The sequence below is a fragment of the Rana temporaria genome, chromosome 8 (assembly GCF_905171775.1).
Source record: "Rana temporaria chromosome 8, aRanTem1.1, whole genome shotgun sequence".
NCBI classification, from domain to species: Eukaryota; Metazoa; Chordata; class Amphibia; order Anura; family Ranidae; genus Rana; species Rana temporaria.
Genome location: NC_053496.1, coordinates 187,309,342 through 187,333,394, shown reverse-complemented (window position 1 = coordinate 187,333,394; position 24,053 = coordinate 187,309,342). Strand labels below are relative to the sequence as shown.

Sequence of the window (24,053 nt, the reverse complement as noted above, 5' to 3'; positions counted from 1 at the left end):
CCGTCAATCATGTTCCCCTCTGACTAGGAACGCCTACTAGACTGAAACTTATCTCCGGGATTAAACAGTGAGTACGGCGCAAAAAAATAAAATAAAGGCATACTGTAGCTCACGCTACTATGCTAGATGGCATGTTAGAAAAAAAATAAAATTTTTTAGGGTGAACCCCTGCTTTAAGAGCATGATCGAAAATTAAATTACCAATTAAAAATGTCCATATAAATGTATTTACATATATGTCCCCCTTGGTGGGTGTGGAGATGACCCATCTATAAGGATATACAATACATACACACACAGCACAAGGCCGTGTTCACACTACGAGGCGTTTCTCGGGGATGCAGTTACTCTGAGCTCCACAAGGTGGTAATCTTCTCACTTCTACCCAGACAGGAAGTTTCTATTGAAAACAGGAAGTGATGTTAGGTATAGACAGGAAGTGATGTCATGTACAAACAGGAAGTTCTGGGTGAGAGGTGAATCGGGAGGAATTCGCAAAGAGACATTCCTGGAAGTTGCAGCAGAGGAGGTAATAAGATCTTATTTTCTATTTACACCCAGTAACCCCGTCATGTCCGTCCTCTTCCTCCATAGTCACTGTGACGTCTTTTATCTCCAGAAGATGATGATACACACATATATAGTGTGGAAACCTAGATTAACCCCTTCAGGGACAGAACGTTCCCCCACTTACAGGGCCGGAACATTCTCTTCATTTTGGAGATAAATTCTAGTAATATGTTCCTCTAATCAAACCGCACTGACAATAAATAGACAAGACAATGACCATCCTGACCATACATGGCCTACAAAGGGCAATTATTACACTACACAGGCAGCCACTGGGCAACCATTACACTATGCAGCCAACACAATGATGGAGTGCCAGGGTCAGGAGTATGGAACATAGAGCCCCTTACATTGCTGGTCAGGAGTAAGGATGAGCTCTGGCGTGTTCGCATAGTACACGTGCAGAGCCCGCCATGAAGTGTGCAGGGCTTCTGCGCTAATCACAGCCAGGGAGACATTTCCCGATGCTTGGCTGAAGAGATCAGGAAATGTCTCCCTGGCTGTGATTAGCACAGCGCCGTGCAGACTTCCTGGCAGGCTCTGCACGTGTACTATGCGAACACGCCAGAGCTCATCCTTAGCCAAGAAAACATTCCACAGCCTGTCATGAAGAATATGTTCCATCATTTGGTGCCAGAGGGAGGAAAATACTGAGGGAAGAAGAAGAGCTGAGGAACATCTCAGGGTACTGAGGCTGAAGACTTTGGGGCCCCTGAGGGGTAGAGGGGTTGAATGTCTCTGGGCCCTTCATAGGGTTGGTAGGCAGCAGGGCTCTGAGGGAAGAGGAGGCTGTAGGGTCAGGGGGACTCTAAGTAGGTAATGGGGCTCTTGGGATATGATGGTCCTAGCGCCTACACTTACTTTTCAGACCTCCTTACAAAACTCCTGCCAGGAAATGGAAGCAACCTTCACCTTTTCACTGGTCAAATTAACATTTTTCAAGATACCAAGTGGAATGAAGAAGGGCAGTCCTTTAATCCTTGGTGGGCACTCAAATGGCCAGGAGTGAGTTCTATGCTTTCAGGGAGACAGTCCAATGCCTTCCCATGACACCAGGTCTGGCAGTGCCCGGTGCTGAAATTCACCACCACTCTGTACAATGTCCTGGAAGCTACAGTATACTTGGCAACCAAGAGAACAAACCCCTCACCCTGCTGTCCTTATTCTACCCACACTGGGTTGCCATTTGATGGAATAGAACAAATCCTCCCCCACAGCTCTGTACTCCACCACTAGCATCCTCATGTCATCCAATCCCTTCTCTTACTGCAGAGAGTGACATCACTCCTGTCGGTCAGAAGGCTGCCAGAGATTGGAGCCTTTCAGCCACAGTTCTGGCAATTACCTTGATTATCCGGCAACTCCGGACAAAAGTCAGCAAGTTAGGATGCTCAAAATCTCTGAAAGGCCGCATTCTGTAAATTATTGTGTGACCAATACCATCCAAATGATTCTTACTTTCATTTCCCAAAGTTATCCGTCTACAAGGAGACCTGTATAGATAAAACGACGGCACCAATGAGGATGGAGGAGGACCGGAGTCACATGACTGAGAAGATCCTAAACCTCACCCTGGAGATCATCTACCTGCTGACCGAAGAGGTGAGGAGGATTCTGGGAGGTCACATGACATCACTCTTATCTCTATTAATAAAACACAGACCTGACCGGAGAGGTGAGGAGGATTCTGGGAGGTCACATGACATCACTCTTATCTCTATTAATAAAACACAGACCTGACCAGAGAGGTGAGGAGGATTTTGGGAGGTCACATGACATCACTCTTATCTCTATTAATAAAACACAGACCTGACCTGAGAGGTGAGGAGGATTCTGGGAGGTCACATGACATCACTCTTATCTCTATTAATAATACACAGACCAGACCGGAGAGGTGAGGAGGATTCTGGGATTCTAACATGATATTCCTATTGGTTCTCCATTACAGAGATTTCCTCTGGTGAAGTCAGGTGATCATATGACCATCACAGTGCCTCCATGTGACTCCCTAAAACCTGAGAGACACAACATGGAGAAGATTCTAGAAGTCACCAAGAAGATGATGGAGCTGCTGACAGGAGAGGTGAGGAGGATTCTGGGACATTATCCAGTAACAGACAAGGGGTGTGTCTGGATGGTGACTGTATCATTGTGTGTGTCAGGTTCCTATAAGGTGTCAGGATGTCACTGTCTATTTCTCCATGGAGGAGTGGGAGTATTTAGAAGGACACAAGGATCTCTACAAGGACGTCATAATGGAGAATCAGCCGCCCCTCACATCACCGGGTAAGAGGAGACTTTATTGTAAAGGAGAGAGCAGTACGGAGGCTCCACCTACATCCCCCATCATCTGATAAACACATAGAAACAATGTATTCAGTCAGTGTGTGTGTTTCCTACAGATGGATCCAGTAATGGGAACCCACCAGAGAGATGTCCCCGTCCTCTGTATTCCCGGGATTCCACACAGGAAGGTCACACCATCCTTCACTGTTACAAGGTTGGTGGGATGGAGATTATAATACAGACTCATGGAGACGATTCGTGGATTTCTTATATGATGTCACAATAATAAAGTTTATATCTTACAGATGATCTTCTCTCTCATTCTCTTGGTTTAGAGTGGAGATCCAATCGATATAGAATTTGAGGTGAAATCAGAAGAAGAAGAGACGTATGTGAGGGATGATCAGCAGTCTATGGAGGAGGATGGAATAACGGGGACATTTATAGAGGAGGACACTCCTACAGAGATCAGCACAGGTGGGTCATTAATACTAAATTTTATGGCTGATTGTTGTATTGTATGGTACATACTCATGACCCGTGCACTATATGTTATAAAAGACAGTTCTCGTTGTTTCCTCACTCTCTGACTAAGGTCCATAAATAAAGAAATGATCTGGTAGGAGATCAGAGGACCCATTTACTAGTTACCTTGAGGGGGGAATTGTAAGATCCTCAGAGACAAAGCTGCCTGATGTGGGCGGAGTCCTGGTTTAGGGGAACCAATCAGCTCATGTCTAGTAATAATCTTTGTATTTATATTTTAGTAGATGGACGGGAGATGAGGAAAACCTCAGAGGATTGTCTCACTTTGTCTCCAGACTGTAAAGTAGAAGATGAGGACATCACACAGTATAGTCCAGGAGAAAACCCGACTACCTCAAATGTCCATCCGGCACCACACAGTGTAGATGTACCATCGTATTCCTCTCATCCTGAGGAACCTCAGACTGTGCGGGACAGTGCCAGACCATCGTATTCCTCTTATCCTAAGGAACCTCCGACTGTGCGGGACGGTGCCGGACCATCGTATTCCTCTTATCCTGAGGAACCTCAGACTGTGCAGGACGGTGCCGGACCATCGTATTCCTCTTATCCTGAGGAACCTCAGACTGTGAGGGACGGTGCTGGACCATCGTATTCCTCTTATCCTGAGGAACCTCAGACTGTGCGGGACGGTGCTGGACCATCGTATTCCTCTTATCCTGAGGAACCTCAGACTGTGCGGGACGGTGCCGTCCTTCCAACAGATAAACGTTTTTTCTGTACTGAGAGCAGGAAGTGTTTCCCTTTGAAAAGCAATCTTAATGTGCATAAAAGATCTCACACAGGAGAAAAAATGCATTCCTGTCCTGAGTGCGGAAAATGTTTTACACAAAAGTCCAGTCTTAACTCACATCAGAGATTGCACAAGGGTGAGAAGCCATATTCCTGTACTGAGTGCGGGAAATGTTTTTCACTGAAGTCCACCCTTTACACCCATCAGAGATCTCACACGGGTGAGAAGCCGTATTCCTGCCCTGAGTGCGGGAAATGTTTTTCCCACAAGTCTTGTCTTAACTCACATCAGAGATCTCACACAGGGGAGAAACCGTATTCATGCCCTGAGTGTGGGAAGTGTTTTTCAGAGAGGTCTTCTCTTAACACACATATAAGATCTCACACAGGGGAGAAGCCTTATTCCTGCCCTGAGTGCGGGAAATGTTTTTCAGAGAAGTCCAATTTTTACAAACATCAGAGATCTCACACGGGGGAGAAACCGTATTCATGCCCTGAGTGCGGGAAGTGTTTTTTAGAGAGGTCTTCTCTTAACACACATACGAGATCTCACACGGGGGAAAAGCCGTATTCCTGTCCTGACTGCGGGAAATGTTTTTCACAGAAGTCCCATCTTTCCAGCCATCAGAGATCACACACGGGGGAGAAGCCGTATTCCTGTCCTGAGTGAGGGAATTGTTCCTCACTGAAGTCCTGTCTTCCTGTACATCAGGGGTCCCACACAACCCTCGAGGTGTATTAGTGAGTGCGGGAAATGTCTTGTATATGAATGTTGCTGGACATGTGGGGAAGAAGCACACCCTGATATACACCTCAGATATACTCCATGGCTGATCTTCATCATGTAAGAAACACTTCATAAGAAGATCAGAGATCACCAAAGACATGAATGAAGTGTTGTACCGTGTTGGCCATTGATAGCAGGATAAAAATGGAGTCATTCCCTCTCATTGGCTGAGTACATTTTGTGGTGTAAACTCTTGCAAGAGATCTGTTTTCTCAAGTCGTCTTCCAGGACGAAACGCGTTAACCCCACCACCTAAAAGGCGGTGCTCTAGGCCTTTTGAAATAGAAATGGATTTATTACCTCTCATTGGCTGAGGACATTTTGTGGTGGAAGATTTCACAAACACTTACAGGTCTGTTTTTTTAAACCTCTTGAAGAAATATGATGCACATTCACCCAACTGTGATGCATTTTGTCCATATTTTATTTCTTATGATGTTTTCCTATGATCATTGGCTCCATCTTGTGGCCATAATGTGGTGTTGCACGAGTTTTACTGATGAAGGTATTTCAGGAAAAAATACTGCATTATAAACACTAGATGGCGCTCAGGATCATAGGAAATCACTGGGGCAGATTCATATACAATGGTGCAGATTTGCACCGGCGTGGTGCATCATTTTTAGACTACACCGGTCCAGCGCGGAGCGGCAGTTAGGTGATTCAAGAAACTTTTTTTGTCTACGATGCCCCAGCGGGGTGGATTTTAGACGGCGTAAGGTGGGGTAAGGCCAACTGGGAGTCACCCTATGCTAATGAAGTGATGACCATGGCGCAGGGGTCACGCCGGGGCGCATCTTAGACCGCACATGCTCAGTGACATCCAGGGGTAAATGCCCCAATCTGCACATGCTCAGAACTGCGCCCCGGCGTGATCCCTGACCTACGCCGACCCACTACCAAAGCCCAGTCCATGAATCAGCCCAGACTTCCGCCCTGCAGGTGCAAATGTACTGAAGCTTTTTTTTTCTAAGCTAGGTCGTTTGCATTGTGGTGGGGCAGTTATGGCTGGTGAGGAATCCTCAGGTGGGCGGATGACCAATTTCAGCCCAGAGGAGAGGGCTGTAATTATTGAGGGCCTCTCCCAACATGGGGACCGCCTCTATGTGTTGTCCAGCAAGTGTTGTTGCTCAGGTCGTGTGTAACGCTGCTGCTTTAGCTGCTCTCCAGCTGACCTGTGCAAGTCTGGTGCAAAGCTACCCCTGCTTTTATGAGGGGTAAATTGACGCCGGAATTTTCTCTTCCGCTCACCGGGAGTAGCCTGCGCCGGACAAGCTTAAGTTGATGAATCGGCCCAAAAACCTAATTTGCATATTTAAAACAAAAAAAACATGGCCACGCCAGATCGGACCAGCGTAAATCTGCACCAACGCCGCGCCGGCGTGGAAAGGTTACACCGAGGCGATGAAGTCTATTTGGAGGCGTAATCTGGTTCTCTGGGTAAGGCGCAGCGATCCGCCGGCGCAAATCTGCACTTACGCCGTGCATCTACCAAAAAAACGGTGTAAGTGCTTTATGAATCTGGCCCACTGTGTTCATTATAAAATGGACAGAAATTTTCACGGCTGGGCCAATGTTTGTCACAATCATCAACTAATATTCTATAAAATAGACCCCTTAGTTTCCTCCATCAGGCGTGATTTCATACAAATAACTGAGATCATACACTTATGAGTACAGAAGACATCGAAGAACGTGTTAATGAAGCCAACAATATTATACCAACCATTGATTTAGAAAGGACAATTCTAAATTTGGTCATTAGATGGCGCTAAGTATGGGGATTAGGGCCACCTAGTGGCCAAATGTGTAATTTTCCATTTTAAATCAATGGAAAACATAAAAAGCTCAGCAAATAGCCAAATAACATTTATTTTTTACCCTGATACACAGAGAAGGAATGTACATGCACTTCACCCAGGCAAATTATTTCTGAAGAGACCCCTAAGTGTCAGGAGATGTTTATTTACCACCTCCCACCCAGCCATTATACATATACAGTAGGACGGGAGTTTTGTCGATTTAGGACTCCGCCAAAATCAAGGATCGGTGTACAGGGCCCCGTCAACATCTGTACCAGTGTCACTGACATACCAGTACATGATCACCGTCACACCAGTACCATGTGACCAATGCAGCCAGTAATATCTGTACCAGTGTCAGACCAGTACACACTAAGGCCCCGTACAGACGACCGACCATGTCTGCTGAAACTGGTTCGCGGACCAGTTTCAGCAGAAATGTTCGGTCGTGTGCAGGCCCGAGCGTGCAGGATTCCAGCAAACATTTGCCCGCCGGGCCCTTCCCGCTCGGACATGTTCGGTCGTCTGTACAGACCTACCGTACATGTCCGAGCGCCCGCCATCCCTTTGCATGCGTCGAATGACTTTGACGCATGCGTGGAAGCATTTAACTGGCAGGGCCGCCCACGTCGCCGCGTCATCGTCGCGGCGCTGGCGTGGACATGCCCCGCGTATTGTTTACGCGCGGATTTCTGTCCGATGGTTAGTACAGCCACCATACAGAAATCCCCGGGCAGACATGTACGGTGAAAACGGTCCGGCGGACCGGTTTCATCGTACATGTTTGCCCGTGTGTACGCGGCATTACAAGCATGTTCCTGATCACTGTCACACCAGTACAGTGTCACCAGAGCCAGCAAAAACCTGAACGCCATGTCTGAAAAAAGGTAGAGAAGTGAGGGGAACCTTTCAGATTCTGATCATGACAGATGAGAGAAGCTGGGAGGAGCTCTCATATTGGGATTCTGAATATGAACCCGTTGGGAGAAGCAGTTCAGAAGATGAAAGGATCCCAATGAGGAGAAACAGCAGCAGGTGAGCACCAGTAGCGCAGTACATCCTGGTGAAGTGGGGAGCCCCAGCAGCGCAGTACATCCTGGTGAAGTGGTGAGCACCAGCAGCGCAGTACATCCTGGTGAAGTAGTGAGCACTAACAGTACAGTACATCCTGGTGAAGTGCGGAGCACCAGCAGCGCAGTACATCCTGGTGAAGTGGGCAGCACCAGCAGCACAGTACATCCTGGGGAAGTGACGAGCACCAGCAGCACAGTACATCCTGGTGAAGTGGGCAGCACCAGCAGCACAGTACATCCTGGGGAAGTGACGAGCACCAGCAGCGCAGTACATCCTGGTGAAGTGGGCAGCACCAGCAGCACAGTACATCCTGGGGAAGTGACGAGCACCAGCAGCACAGTACATTCTTGTGAAGTGGCGAGCACCAGCAGCGCAGTACATCCAGGTGAAGTGGTGAGCAACAGCAGCGCAGTACATCCTGGGAAAGTGACGAGCACCAGCAGCGCAGTACATCCTGGGAAGTGAGGAGCACCAGCAGTGCAGTACATCCTGGGAAAGTGACGAGCACCAGCAGCGCAGTACATCCTGGGAAAGTGACGAGCACCAGCAGCGCAGTACATCCTGGTGAAGTGACGAGCACCAGCAGCGCAGTACATCCTGGGGAAGTGACGAGCACCAGCAGCGCAGTACATCCTGGGGAAGTGACAAGCACCAGCAGCGCAGTACATCCTGGGGAAGTGACGAGCACCAGCAGCGCAGTACATCCTGGGGAAGTGGTGAGCACCAGCAGTACACAGCTTTTGAGAGCAGATTACAACAGGATCCTTGGCTTGACTTGACTTGACTTGAGTCAGAACTTTCTTAATGGCATCAGTGTCATCAGTCACATTGTCCCGTGGCTCTATGTGTTATCAGAACTTCAGGATCCTTTCTTTAAAACATTGCACAAGGTTTCTTCTACGTCCCCAGCACAAAAGGCAGCCTTCCCCGCTACTATAGTCTAATCCTGAGTTGGTGGCCAATCACACGTTCTTCGGTTTCTTCTACGTCCCCAGCACAAAAGGCAGCCTTCCCCGCTACTATAGTCTCTAATCCTGAGTTGGTGGCCAATCACACGTTCTTCTTCTTTACAGCCCATCCTTCCTTCCATAGACTGTGTCCACCTTTCACCTTCCTGAGGATACCATGTTACCCTCCAGTTGTCTGTCATCTCACTGAAATGAAGTTGCTCTTCAATTTAAAAAAAAGTTAGCTCCATACAACAGACACCAGATTTCAATGAGGACACACATTGGAATATTATTTTAAAATGCTATATTAGAGAGGTGATGCGTGAAGAAAATAATTCTGGATGTCGGGCAGAAAATGTGACATTCATTGAGAATTAAACATTCCCTGAATGATAACACAGCGAAATAACAGATGATACCTATTCTGGCCATCGTGATTTGAACTCACTCTAAAATTAAATTGCCAATTAAAAATGTCCATATCAATAAATGTTTCCACATATGTCCACCTTGGTGGGAGTGGAGACGTTTCTCTGGGGCTGCAGTTCCTCTGAGCTCCACAAGACGGTGATCTTTCTTATATCATAAAAAATAGGAAGTCTCTATGGAAGACAGGAAGTGATGTCGGGTAAAGACAGGAAGTGATGTCAGGTATAAATAAGAAGTTCCGGGTGAGAGGTGAGTGGGGAGGAAGTGGAGAGGAGACATTGTTGGAAACGGCAGCGGAGGAGGTAATAAGATCTTATTATTTATTTACACCCAGTAAACCCGTCCTCTTCCTCCATAGTCACTGTGACGTCTTTTATCTCCAGCAGATGATAATACACACATATATAGTGCGGAAACCTAGATTAACCCACTTAGAGGATCTCTACAAGGACGTCATGATGGACAATCAGCCGCCCCTCACATCACCGGGTAAGAGGAGACTTTATTGTAAAGGAGAGAGCAGTACGGAGGCTCCACCTAGATCCCCCATCATCTGATAAACACATAGAAACAATGTATTCAGTCAGTGTGTGTGTTTCCTACAGATGGATCCAGTAATGGGAACCCACCAGAGAGATGTCCCCGTCCTCTGTATTCCCGGGATTCCACACAGGAAGGTCACACCATCCCCCACCATCATCAGGTAGATGAAGAACAATCGCTGATAGTATCATTAGGATCTGTACATTATCTGCATTGTTACCATTGATGTCATTTTTATTCTATATTCAGCGTGGAAACCTGAGAGATCCTAAAGTTGAGGTTAAAGAAGAGATAAAAGAGGAGGATGATGAGGATGGGGTGATGGAGGAAGAACACACCATCCCCCACCATCATCAGGTAGATGAGGAACAATTATTGGTGGTTATGATTTATACACAAACATGTTTATTACAATGATTGTTTTATTCTATATTCAGAGTGGAAACCTCGGGGATGATAATATTGATGTAAAAGAAGAGTATAAAGAGGAGGATGAGGAGTATGGAGTGATGGAGGAGTTTTCAGAAGGACACAAGGATATGATGGAGCCACCTAATACCAGGAACCCACCAGAGAGATGTCCCCGTCCTCTGTATTCCCGGGATTCCACACAGGAAGGTCACACCATCCCCCACTGTTACAAGGTCGGTGGGGCGGAGCATCTAGAACATGGACTGGTGGAGATGATGTGTGGATTTTGTATGTAAGTTTATATCTTACAGATGATATTCTCTCTCATTCTCTTGGTTTAGAGTGGAGATCCAATCGATATAGAATTTGAGGTGAAATCAGAAGAAGAAGAGACGTATGTGAGGGATGATCAGCAGTCTATGGAGGAGGATGGAATAACGGGGACATTTATAGAGGAGGACACTCCTACAGAGATCAGCACAGGTGGGTCATTAACACTAAATCCATTCCTCCACCCATACTGCTCACTGATTGGTCCAGAGTAGGACGGGGACTGGGTGATATTAGCCTGTAATTCCCGGGTCACTGGGGTTCAGCTGCCCAGTAAAATGTTGATTTTCACCATAGGGTTTGCTTGACCTAGACACCTGGGGTATGTACCTTGGGTCTTCTGCCCCACGCCCGGGTCTAGTGAGATCTCTGACAGAACAATTCTCCCGGGTTACTTGCTCTGTTATTTGCTGGCTGTGCCGGGTGGAGGGATATGTCTGTATAGTCTCAGACCCAAGTCACTGAGTGCAGTCTCAGGAGATGAGAGGCAGCGGTGTGGCACCTCAGTGGTAATCACTGTCCTCTCCCTCTCCAGCGGTGATCCATGTCCTCTTTCTTTACCATGCCCTTCGGGTCTGGCATGGATTTTATGGGAGACCCCACACCAAAAATATAAAAAAAATGCAGTGGGGTCCCCCCCAAAATACATGATAGGCCCTTACCTGAGTATACAGCCCGGTAGGCCTGAAAAAGTGGGACACAGTTGAGCGCCCCCCGTCCTGAACCATTACAATCCACATACCCTCAGCATTGGGGGTGGCTACATCTCTGGCCGGTGGTTGTGGGGATCTGCGGGCGGGGGGCTTATCGGAATCTTGAAACCCCCTTTTTGTGAAGGAGTATGGGGTACATAATACGCCTACTCATTCACCAAAATAGTGTAAAAATAAGGAGGCAGTTTTTGACAATTCCTTTATTAAAAATTAAAAAACAATGTCCCCCCGATGTAGATCCATCCTCAATCACGACGCCCATCGGACCTGAAAAAAAAACACTCTTCTGTCAACTAAGGCAAACCGCCCCCTTGTGACGTCACCGACCAGTGCATGCTGGGTTGCTGATGTCACAAGGGGGCGGTGTTACCATGTGATGTTGCCGGGCGGCTCCGCCCTTACCTATATAAGAACTGTCAAACAGCAAGCCAGGCATTGCCTTAGTTGACGGAAGAGCGTCCCCCCTACAACCACAGCCCAGGGTTGTCGGGAAGAGGCCCTTGACTCCATAAACCTAGGGACAAGTTGCCCCTTGTGGAGGGCTGGTATGGTTTAGGGGGGGGGGCACTCACCCCCCCTTTCCTAACCTGCCGGGCTGTATGCTCGGATAAGAGACTGGTATGGATGGTGGGGGGACCCGATGCCTGTTTTTTTTTTTTATTTATTTCTCTAATGCCGGCAATTGAAATGTAATTTCATTCATTTTTTTTCCTTTATAAATGTCAGTTTTGCTGCAGCAGGTTCTATACATGGTACAGATGAGCTACTTTACAGGCAGACTAAGGGGACCCCCCAGGCACTAAATTTAACAACTTCCATACTGGGCCTATTCTGGCACTCATCTTCTACATGTAAAAATCATATTTGTTTTGCTATAAAATTACTCAGAAACCACCAAACATTTTTTAGCAGAGACCCTAGGGAATAAAATGGCGGTCGTTGCAACTTATGTCGCACAGGATTTATAGGGAGACTTGGGGTTAGGGTTATTTTACATTTTAGTTTTTATTTTGACACTTTCCCATTAAATAATTCCCCTTTTTTCCTATTAGAAGGAATATAAACATCCCTTGTAATAGGAATAGTGCATGACAGGTCCTCTATACGGAGAGAGAAATCTGAGCCCCCACCCCCCATATCTCTCCTCTAGGCTGGAAAACCTGAGATCAAAAAAAAAATCCTGGCTTCTCAGTAGGGCTGGGGAAAAAATAGATTTAAAATCTGAATTGAGTTGCAAGGACAAATCGATTCAGATTTTGACCGAATCAATTTTTTCGATGTTTGTTTTTTGTTTTTCTTTCCATAGTACCGGCGCTCCACGGACTAGGCCGAAGCCGCGGCCTCGCCTAAAATATCCTGCCCGCAGCTCGCCGTGATCCTGGGAAAAGGCCACGAGGCTGGACACCGCGGACTAGGCCGAAGCCATGGCCTCGCTGCCTCTTCCCAGGATCGCGGCGAGCTGCGGGCAGGATATTTTAGGCGAGGCTGCGGCTTCGGCCTAGTCCGCTGCCTTTTCCCATACTCGATTCGAATCGTGAATCAAGTTTTTTTGCCCTGCCCTACTTCTCAGCCAAAGAAATGGCAGTGTTTACATCTGCCGAGGCCGGACGTGATGTCATAACGTCGCGCCCGCCCTCTGAGATTGCAGGGGAGCATTTTGTCTGTGGTATTCTCTATGGTAAACGGCCCCTGCCGACCGATTCATTCTCCGGATTACCAATCGCACGGGCGAGCTGGTAGAAGCACCGGAGGGATGCCCCGCCGCCTGTAAACTCAATCAAGTGGCTGAACAGTGGCTATGATTGTTTTTACATAACAGAGAATCGCTGGCAGAAAAATAAGATATCTGAATGACACCTGCATCCAGATTTAACCACTTAAAGTCCACGTAGTCATATGACGTCCTTGGGCCGGAAGTGGTTTTTGTCATATGACGTCTTTGGACGGGAAGTGGTTTGTCATATGACGTCTTTGGACGGGAAGTGGTTTGTCATATGACGTCTTTGGACGGGAAGTGGTTTGTCATATGACGTCTTTGGACGGGAAGTGGTTTGTCATATGACGTCTTTGGACGGGAAGTGGTTCGTCATATGATGTCCTTGGGCAGGAAGTGGTTTGTCATATGACTTCTTTGGACGGGAAATGGTTTGTCATATGACGTTCTTGGGCGGGAAGTGGTTCGTCATATGACGTCCTTGGGCAGGAAGTGGTTTGTCATATGACATCCTTGGGCAGGAAGTGGTTTGTCAAATGACGTCTTTGGACGGGAAGTGGTTTGTCATATGACGTCTTTGGACGGAAAGTGGTTTGTCATATGACGTCTTTGGACGGAAAGTGGTTCGTCATATGACGTCCTTGGGCAGGAAGTGGTTTGTCATATGACGTCCTTGGGCGGGAAGTGGTTAAAGGAACCCGGACCCCCATACCCCTTTCATGGCCAATTACTTGCATATAAGCCTTCAAAATGAGAACTTTTTTGATTTTTCAAGTTCAGGTCCCATAGTCTTTAATAGAGTTCACCGCTCGGGTCAGGACTTTTTCTCTGTTCGGGAGTTCTGGTGTTTGTTCCATCTGTAATAGACAACAAAAAGAGAGAAGGCGCCACCGGGTAAGGAACAGTGCAATTTTTAATTTACAATAGGCACATTATCCACTTACCTTGAAATTCTGTATATTCGGCAAACATGCTTGAAAAAGGAGCGCGCCTAGTAACCTACAGCGCATGCTCCGAAACGTCGTCGCCTTTTGCCGCTGTCCGTGACATCATCGCGCCTCAACGCTGTGCTCCAAGTCTCGCTCCTGCTGTTTACACCGTCCGGACTTCCTGATTCACAAACAGACGGAGCCATACAGGATTAAGAGACTACACACAGCTGACATCCAGAGCGGACGGTCGCCACACCATGGGCCACCCAGGACTTGTATGCCGAATATACAGAATTTTAATGTAAGTGGATAATGTGCCTATTGTAAATTAAAAACTGCACTGTTCCTTACCCGGTGGCGCCGTCTCTCTTTTTTTGTCTTGTATGTTGGAGTCTGCTCTCATCTTCCCTTTGGAGGCCTGCCCCGGAATATGGACTTTGTATAACAATTTTTATCTATAGGACTTTTTTCCCCCCCATTTTTTATTTCTCATAAACCAAGTGTCTCCTATACACTCTGAAATAACATAATAAGGACTTTATGCTAATCTGACTTATTTATTACTTACACTGGTTACAGCGCCACTACCCTTTATGTTTGGGCCATCTGTAATAGCAAAGAGTAATAGAGGGGGATGGGACCCTCGTCCTATAATCCGCTCATCACTGTCACTCCTATAAAAGACAGTTCTCGTTGTTTCCTCACTCTCTGACTAAGGTCCATGAATAAAGAAATGATCTGGTAGGAGATCAGAGGATCCATTTACTAGTTACCTTGAGGGGGGAATTGTAAGATCCTCAGAGACAAAGCTGCCTGATGTGGGCGGAGTCCTGGTTTAGGGGAACCAATCAGCTCATGTCTAGTAATAATCTTTGTATTTCTATTTTAGTAGATGGACGGGAGATGAGGAAAACCTCAGAGGATTGTCTCACTTTGTCTCCAGACTGTAAAGTAGAAGATGAGGACATCACACAGTATAGTCCAGGAGAAAACCCGACTACCTCAAATGTCCATCCGGCACCACACAGTGTAGATGGACCATCGTATTCCTCTTATCCTGAGGAACCTCAGACTGTGCGGGACGGTGCCGGACCATCGTATTCCTCTTATCCTGAGGAACCTCAGACTGTGCGGGACGGTGCCGGACCATCGTATTCCTCTTATCCCGAGGAACCTCAGACTGTGCGGGACGGTGCCGGACCATCGTATTCCTCCTATCCTGAGGAACCTCAGACTGTGCGGGACGGTGCCGGACCATCGTATTCCTCTTATCCTGAGGAACCTCAGACTGTGCGGGACGGTGCCGGACCATCGTATTCCTCTTATCCTGAGGAACCTCAGACTGTGCGGGACGGTGTCGGACCATCGTATTCCTCTTATCCCGAGGAACCTCAGACTGTGCGGGACGATGCCGGACCATCGTATTCCTCTTATCCTGAGGAACCTCAGACTGTGCGGGACGGTGCCGGACCATCGTATTCCTCTTATCCTGAGGAACCTCAGACTGTGCGGGACGGTGCCGGACCATCGTATTCCTCTTATCCTGAGGAACCTCAGACTGTGCGGGACGGTGCCGGACCATCGTATTCCTCTTATCCTGAGGAACCTCAGACTGTGCGGGACGGTGCCGGACCATCGTATTCCTCTTATCCTGAGGAACCTCAGACTGTGCGGGACGGTGCCGGACCATCGTATTCCTCTTATCCCGAGGAACCTCAGACTGTGCGGGACGGTGCCGTTCTTCCAACAGATAATGGGCTTTTCTGTACTGAGTGCGGGAAGGGTTTCCGCTATAAATCCCGTCTTATTGTACATAAAAGATCTCACAAAGGGGAGAAGCCGTATTCCTGTTCTGAGTGCGGGAAATGTTTTAAAAAGAAGTCCAATCTTTCCACACATCAGAGATCTCACACGGGGAAAAAGCCATTTTCCTGTTCTGAGTGCGGGAAATGTTTTTCAGAGAAATCCAATCTTTCCACACATCAGAGATTGCACACGGGAGAGAAGCCATTTTCCTGTTCTGAGTGCGGGAAATGTTTTTTTCGGAAGTCTGATCTTTTTATACATCAGAGATCACATACGGGGGAGAAGCCGTATTCTTGTCCTGAGTGTGGGAAATGTTTTGTAGATAACTCCAGATTATCCAGACATCAGAGATCTCACAGGGGGGAGTTGCCTTTTTCCTGTTCTGAGTGTGGGAAATGTTTTTCAAGTAAGACCGAATTTTTTATACATCAGAGATCACACACGGGGGAGAAGCCGTATTCCTGTCCTGAGTGCGGGAAATGTTTTTCAAGGAAGTCCGCTCTTTTTATACATCAGAGATCACACACGGGGGAGAAGCCGTATTCCTGTCCTGAGTGCGGGAAATGTTTTTCAGATAAGACCAGTTATTACAGACATCAGAAATCACACACAGGAGAGAAGCCGTATTCCTGTTCTGAGTGTGAGAAATGTTTTTCACTTAAGTCCAGTCTTTCCAGACATCAGAGATCTCACACGGGGGAGAAGCCTTTTTCCTGTTCTGTGTGCGGGAAAAGTTTTTCAAAGAAGTGCAATCTTGTAACACATCAGAGATCACACACGGGGGAGAAGCCGTATTCCTGTCCTGAGTGCGGGAAATGTTTTTTAAGGAAGTTCGCTCTTTTTATACATCAGAGATCACACACGGGGGAGAAGCCGTATTCCTGTCCTGAGTGCGGGAAATGTTTTTCAGAGAAGACCAGTATTTACAGACATCAGAGATTGCACACAGGTGAGAAGCCGTATTCCTGTCCTGAGTGCGGGAAATGTTTTTCACATAAGTCATATCTTTCCAGACATCAGAGATCTCACACGGGGGAGAAGCCTTTTTCCTGTTCTGTGTGCGGGAAAAGTTTTTCAAAGAAGTCTGATCTTTCCAGACATCGGAAATCTCACACAAGGGAGAAGCCGTATTCCTGTCCTGAGTATGGGAATTGTCAGCCACATAAGTCCTCTGTTTACAGTCATCTGAGATTGGACACGGAGGAGAATGAACTTTCCTGGTCTGAGTGAGGGAAATGTTCCTTACTGAAGTCCTATCTTCCTGTACATCAGGGGTCCCACACAACCCTCGAGGTGTATTAGTGAGTGCGGGAAATGTCTTGTATATGAATGTTGCTGGACATGTGGGGAAGAAGCACACCCTGATATACACCTCAGATATACTCCATGGCTGATCTTCATCATGTAAGAAACACTTCATAAGGAGATCAGAGATCACCAAAGACATGGATGAAGTGTTGTACCGTGTTGGCCATTGATAGCAGGAGAAAAATAAAAATGGAGTCATTCCCTCTCATTGGCTGAGTACATTTTGTGGTGGAAGATTTCACAGACATTTAGGGATCTATTATAAAACAAATTGTAGAATGAATGTGACACGCGTTCCTCCAATCATGACAAATATTGGATCATCGGCTCCATCTAGTGGCAAAAATCTGCCCCTGTGGTTTTAATACCGACCATTGACGTAAAACAGAAAATACCACATTTGGCCATTAGATGGCGCTAAGTACCATGGACCTTCTACCTTTTTACTATTTCCTGATTCTATGACTGTAATCTGTTTAAAAGTAAAAATTATAATAAAAAAATGTATTGAAGAGAAAAAAAAGTTGTGTGTGTCGGTGGAATGAGAAGAATTGCTGGTGGTGTTGTCACCTGTCACAGCCGTCACACCTGGTTTCCCGGCCAATGCACCAGATAAATGTTGCAGCAAAACGGCTCTTTGAGTTCTGGGAAACCAGGAATGGACTCCGGACACGGACTCCAGGAAAACAAACCTTTTATTTCACCAGGGAAAGGAGCGACTCACGCCAGGATGCCAAGTGGCCTCTTCTAGGCGTTTACAACATATAGATTTCCTCTTGTATAGACATTCCTTGGAACTTCGTAAAACATCTAAAAGCTTGTTAGCGAGTGACATCTGCGGCTTCTCAGTTATCTGTCTAATTTATCATCTACTAAGCTGTAGACATGTGCACTGACCAAACATTTCTTTGTTTTCCTTTCATTTGTTTCTTCGTTTTTCAGGTTATTAGTTATGATCGACATTCATTTATTTGAATAAATTTGAACATCCGGAAATTTGAAATTAAAAAATCCGAAATAATAACAAATTATCGGTATCGGGATTTCCTTTTCAAATTTAGCTTTTAGTGAATGTAATGAATACGAATTTATCCGAAGATATGAATTATCCGAAATAACGAATGCCGCATCTAAACGAATGGAACGTAATGAATTAATAATAATAACAAAACATTTTTCTTTGTTTCTGTTATAAAATAATTTAAATGACTAAGTTTTCTCCTTCACTGATGAGGCAGCACCAATGAGATGGCACTGATAGGCAACACTGATGGGTATATATGAGTGGCACTGATTGGCATATCCCTGGTGGTCCAGGGTAGCATTCCTGGTGGGCATCCTTTGTAGGCATTCCTGGGTGGGGGGCTGCACTGATAAACAGTCAGTACAGACCCCCCTGTCAGGAGAGCAGCCGATCGGCTCTCCTCTACTCTCGTCTGTCAGATGCGAGTGGGGAAAAGTCGATAAACGGCTCTTCCTGTTTACGCTGTGATTGGACACAGCTGATCACGTGGTAAAGAGCCTCCGTCAGAGGCTCTTTATCGAGATCGGTGTTGCGGCGTATTAGACTGACACACCACAACAGCGATCACCACGCTGTGCGCCCCCTAGGGCACGCGATTGCGGCTTATCCTGCTGGACATCATATAATGGGCAGTCAGGATAACTGAACCACTTCCTGGCCATCATTTTGCTATAGGCCGAGTGGGAAGTGGTTAAAAGCCTTCACAGGTCATCAGGTTAAATGGTAACTCTGAATAATGGGTCTAGAGTGCAGTGGTCAGGAGTATATCATATACAGTGATCAGGAGTATATCATATACAGAGGTCAGGAGTATATCATATACAGAGGTCAGGAGTATATTATATACAGAGGTCAGGAGTATATCATATACAGGGGTCAGGAGTATATCATATACAGGGGTCAGGAGTATATCATATACAGGGGTCAGGAGTATATCATATACAGGGGTCAGGAGTATATCATATACAGAGGTCAGGAGTATATAATATACAGGGGTCAGGAGTATATCATATACAGGGGTCAGGAGTATATCATATACAGAGGTCAGGAGTATATAATATACAGGGGTCAGGAGTATATCATATACAGGGGTCAGGAGTATATCATATACAGAGGTCAGGAGTATATCATATACAGTGGTCAGGAGTATATCATACATGGGTCAGGAGTATATCATATACAGAGGTCAGGAGTATATCATATACAGTGTTCAGGAGTATATCATATACAGAGGTCAGGAGTATATCATATACAGAGGTCAGGAGTATATCCTATACAGGGGTCAGGAGTATATCATATACAGTTGTCAGGAGTATATCATATACAGAGGTCAGGAGTATATCATATACAGAGGTCAGGAGTATATCCTATACAGGGGTCAGGAGTATATCATATACAGGGGTCAGGAGTATATCATATACAGAGGTCAGGAGTATATCATATACAGTGGTCAGGAGTATATCATATACAGTGGTCAGGAGTATATCATATACAGTGGTCAGGAGTATATCATATACAGGGGTCAGGAGTATATCATATACAGTGGTCAGGAGTATATCATATACAGGGGTCAGGAGTATATCCTATACAGTGGTCAGGAGTATATCATATACAGTGGTCAGGAGTATATCATATACAGAGGTCAGGAGTATATCATATACAGTTGTCAGGAGTATATCATATACAGGGGTCAGGAGTATATCATATACAGGGGTCAGGAGTATATCATATACAGGGGTCAGGAGTATATCATATACAGGGGTCAGGAGTATATCATATACAGGGGTCAGGAGTATATCATATACAGTGATCAGGAGTATATCATATACAGAGGTCAGGGTCTTCTACTGACATTAATTAGAGAGAAAAGTCTCTCCTGTACGATTCTCTCCTTGACATATCGTAGAATGAAGCCGTATTGTTCTTTCAGTGTCATCATCCCGTGTTCTGTCCATTTCCACACCGACACCAACATCTCCTCCACCATCCCGCTGTATTTGTTATCTCGCCATGTTTCCAATGATGGAGATCCAGAGACTGACCGGAGTCTTCTTCTCCATGTCACCAGACCACCTCTTCCTCTACTATTGGGGTGCTGGGCCTTTCTATGACTACTCAGGACCCCCAACCTATTTTAATTGATGACATTGGGGAACTTGGATGCAAAGAGGTCTGTGACGTAAAGCAGGCACTGTATTGTAAAGGGGTGCTGTATTGCCACTCTTTGTCTTCAGGCCGGTTCCAGAGGAGCAGGTGGCTGAGGAAATAGGTGGAGAGGTGACACAAAAAAACTCCACCTCCGCCGCATACATGGGCAGGGCAAAAGGGGTGGAGCTAATGGGGGGCGGCAAAATTAGGTTTTGCCTAGAGTGTAAAAAAAAACCTGGCACCAGTCCTGAACTCAGAGCATGTGTTCTTTGAGAAGGAGTCAGTGCGGTTCCCTGGGGAGGGGGGGAAGGCTCTGTCCCTGCCGCCGGGGATTATAGTGTGCGGGGCAGCCTGCTGTTTGGGGATATCCTTATATATATATTATATTTATACTAAATTACATTTTTAGGTGCAAATTTCAGTATTTAGGCTACAAACAAGTATGCTAGGCAAATAGCAATATGTTTTTTTTACCTTAATGTCTACCTTAAATCACATTGCTATTTGCCTAGCGTACTTGTTTGTAGCCTAAATACTGAAATTTGCACCTAAAATTAATTTAGTAACTTTTGTGAAATGCCAGTAAAAACGTGGCTGCGCCAGTAAATTTCGGGTGTCGTGTCAGTAAATTTCAATCTGGTAGGTTGGCAAAAGTGTTGAGCAGAATATGCCATATTCGATTTCGCGATATATCTCGAATATATATTCGAATATTCGAGATATATTCGCTAAATTCGAATATTCGAGATATATTCGCTAAATTCGAATATTCGTGATATTTTATCGAAATTAAATGATTGCGATTTTTCGCTATTGCGAATGCGAAAATAATTGCGATTTTTTGATAACTGCGGTAGGAGCACTCTGATTGGCTCAGAATATTCGTGATATTTTATCGAAATATCGCAACATGCGAATGCGATATTTATTGCGCAATTTCGAGAAATGCTGGAGGAGCGCTCTGATTGGCTCAGAATATTCGTGATATTTTATCGAAATATCGCAACATGCGAATGCGATATTTATTGCGCAATTTCGACAAATGCTGTAGGAGCACTCTGATTGGCTCAGAATATTCGTGATATTTTACAATACAAAATAATTGCGAATATTCGGCAAATGCGGAAGGAGCACTCTGATTGGCTCAGAATATTCTTGATATTTTACAATACAAAATAATTGCGAATATTCGGCAAATGCAGAAGGAGCACTCTGATTGGCTCAGAATATTCTTGATATTTTACAATAGAAAATAAAAAGTGTTTTGCATTGGTGGTGATTCTTTACTCTATCCATCTGTCACAGCCGTTTGTCAATCAAACACCTTGAAGATTGAACACGTTCATGCTGCATGCTTTGGACTTTTTTTCACTTCACATATCAAAGACATTTTTATGAAAGATTATTTTTCTATTATTGGGACTATATTTCTTTATATATTTGTTTCACTGTGTATTTCACAAGTTATTTGCGCTTGTTTATTTTATAATTTGCCCACATGTCTTGTCACTAGACATATTTTTTATTCTTGTAGAGCGACTCCATTTTCTGTCTTGTATTAAATTATGTTGTATAACATTTTTGAGTTGCTGCTGTATTCTCCCCTTTTTTTAAGGTATGCGCAATTTTTTCCTTCTTACAAAAAAAAAAATAATATCAAACATACAAATATTCATAACAGAAACATACACAAAGCCCCCCCTTTTGCATCAGAGACAATCAGAGTTCTCCTACCACAGTTATCGAAAATTCGCAATCATTTTCGCATTCGCAATAGCGAAAAATCGCAATGTTTTTTTTTCAATTTGGCAACATAAAAGGATCGCCTCAGCTTAGCTACTCGGCCCAGGGTCTCTAATCATACCAGCAATGCTTTTAGACGTCGATAGGATGTGATCCGTTTTAAAAATCAAATTGAAAAAATGCGAATATTCGGAATTGCGAATATTCACCGCGAAATTCGAAATATAGCGCGATTTCTCGAATATGCTATATTCGAGTCGAATATTCGCAATGCGAATATTCGTGAGCAACACTAGTTGGCAACACTGGTGGAGATTACCCTATTTATAAGGATATACAATACATATACACACACAGCACAAGGCCGTGGTCACACTACGAGACGTTTCTCGGGGCTGCAGGTCCTCCGAGCTCCACAAGGTGGTGATCTCCTTTCTCACTTTACCATAGAGACAGGAAATCTCTATGGAAGGCAGGAAGTGATGTCAGGGACAGACAGGAAGTTCCGGGTGAGAGGTGAGTCGGGAGGAAGTAGAGAGAAGACAAAGCTGGAATCGGCAGCAGAGGAGGTAATAAGATCTTATTTTCTATTTACACCCAGTAACCCCCGTCATGTCCGTCCTCTTCCTCCATAGTCACTGTGACGTCTTTTATCTCCAGCAGATGATAATACACACATATACCTCCCAACTGTCCCTGATTTGGAGGGACTGTCCCTCATTCACAACAAAGTCCCTCTTTCCTCCTCATGTTGGTCTGATCTATATACATGTATATAAAATGCACTATTTATCTATCAAAAAGTCTTTCCCGCTGCTAAACCTTCCATCCAATTTCTACATTTTTCTGCTGCATTTGTAAATTCCAAAAGCCAATATAAAGGAATATTAGTGGGAAAAATGCACTTGTGGGTTTAACCAATTTTTTAAAAATGTCTCCATTAAGGGGTGTGTCAGGGGGTGTGTCCTATTCCTACATACTTTTGCTAATAAAAGTCCCTCATTCCCATCTCAGAAAGTTGGGAGGTATGTACACATATATAGTGTGGAGTCGTACATTAACCCCTTCAGGGTCAGAACATTCCCCCACTTACGGGGTATTACGGGAACTTTCTCTTAAAGCGGAGGTTCCGCGTGTTTTGCTTTTTTTTTTTTTTTAAATGTCCAAAGCCTGGTAACAGAGCTAGCTAGGTACTACTCACCTTCTAGCTGCTCCTACGTCCGTCCGCTCCGTTTTTCGCCAAAAAGGATACCTTTTAAAAAAGAGTCCCGGCCTTTTCCATTTTGCTTGTGGGCAATTTGAATCTCACAAGCAAACACTTCCTGGATTCCTAGTCACATGACGCGCTTTGCGCGTCATGGGACCCGGTTCCCGCGTCACGTGACACTCAAGCTGGTCTCCTGTGAGTGTTGTAACTAGGGTTGTCCCGATACCATTTTTTTCGGACTGAGTACGAGTACCGATACTTTTTTTCAAGTACTCGCCGATACCGAATACCGATACTTTTTTTTTAATGTGTCCCCAAATGCAGCCATGTCCCCCCACAGATGCAGCCATGTCCCCCATATGCAGCCATATCCCCCATATGCAGCCATGTCTCCCCCCCCCATATCCAGCCATGTCCCCCCCATGCAGCCATGTCCCCCCATATGCAGCCATGTCTCCCCCCCATATCCAGCCATGTCCCCCATATGCAGCCATGTCTCCCCCCATATGCAGCCATGTCTCCCCCCATATCCAGCCATGTCCCCCCATATGCAGCCATGTCTCCCCCCATATCCAGCCATGTCCCCCCCCCCATGCAGCCATGTCCCCCCCCCATGCAGCCATTTCCCCCATATGCAGCCATGTCTCCCCCCCATATGCAGCCATGTCTCCCCCCCCATATGCAGCCATGTCTCCCCCCCCATATGCAGCCATGTCTCCCCCCATATGCAGCCATGTCGTCCCCCATATGCAGCCATGTCGTCCCCCATATGCAGCCATGTCGTCCCCCATATGCAGCCATGTCGTCCGCCATATGGAGCCATGTCTCCCCCCATATCCAGCCATGTCTCCCCCCATATCCAGCCATGTCTCCCCCCATATCCAGCCATGTCCCCCTTACCTGCATCCCGCTGCCGCCGACTGCTTAATACGCGCGTAAAAAGGATTTACGGCTCTTTATATATGAAATTTATACATTTTATCACTTGAATTATTTTT

At 45.8% G+C, this 24,053-nt stretch overlaps 1 protein-coding gene across 1 annotated transcript in view; it reads left to right on the top strand.

Annotated features, from left to right (window-relative positions):
- The first annotated feature begins 4,119 nt into the window (after nt 1-4,119).
- LOC120910649 overlaps nt 4,120-24,053 on the top strand; it is a 176,483-nt gene continuing 156,549 nt past the window's right edge. The window contains exons 1-2 of the mRNA XM_040322403.1: nt 4,120-4,793; nt 15,570-16,851. Coding sequence (XP_040178337.1) covers nt 4,196-4,793; nt 15,570-16,851 — 1,880 coding nt within the window. The 5' untranslated portion in view covers nt 4,120-4,195. The remainder of the gene's footprint in view (nt 4,794-15,569; nt 16,852-24,053) is intronic.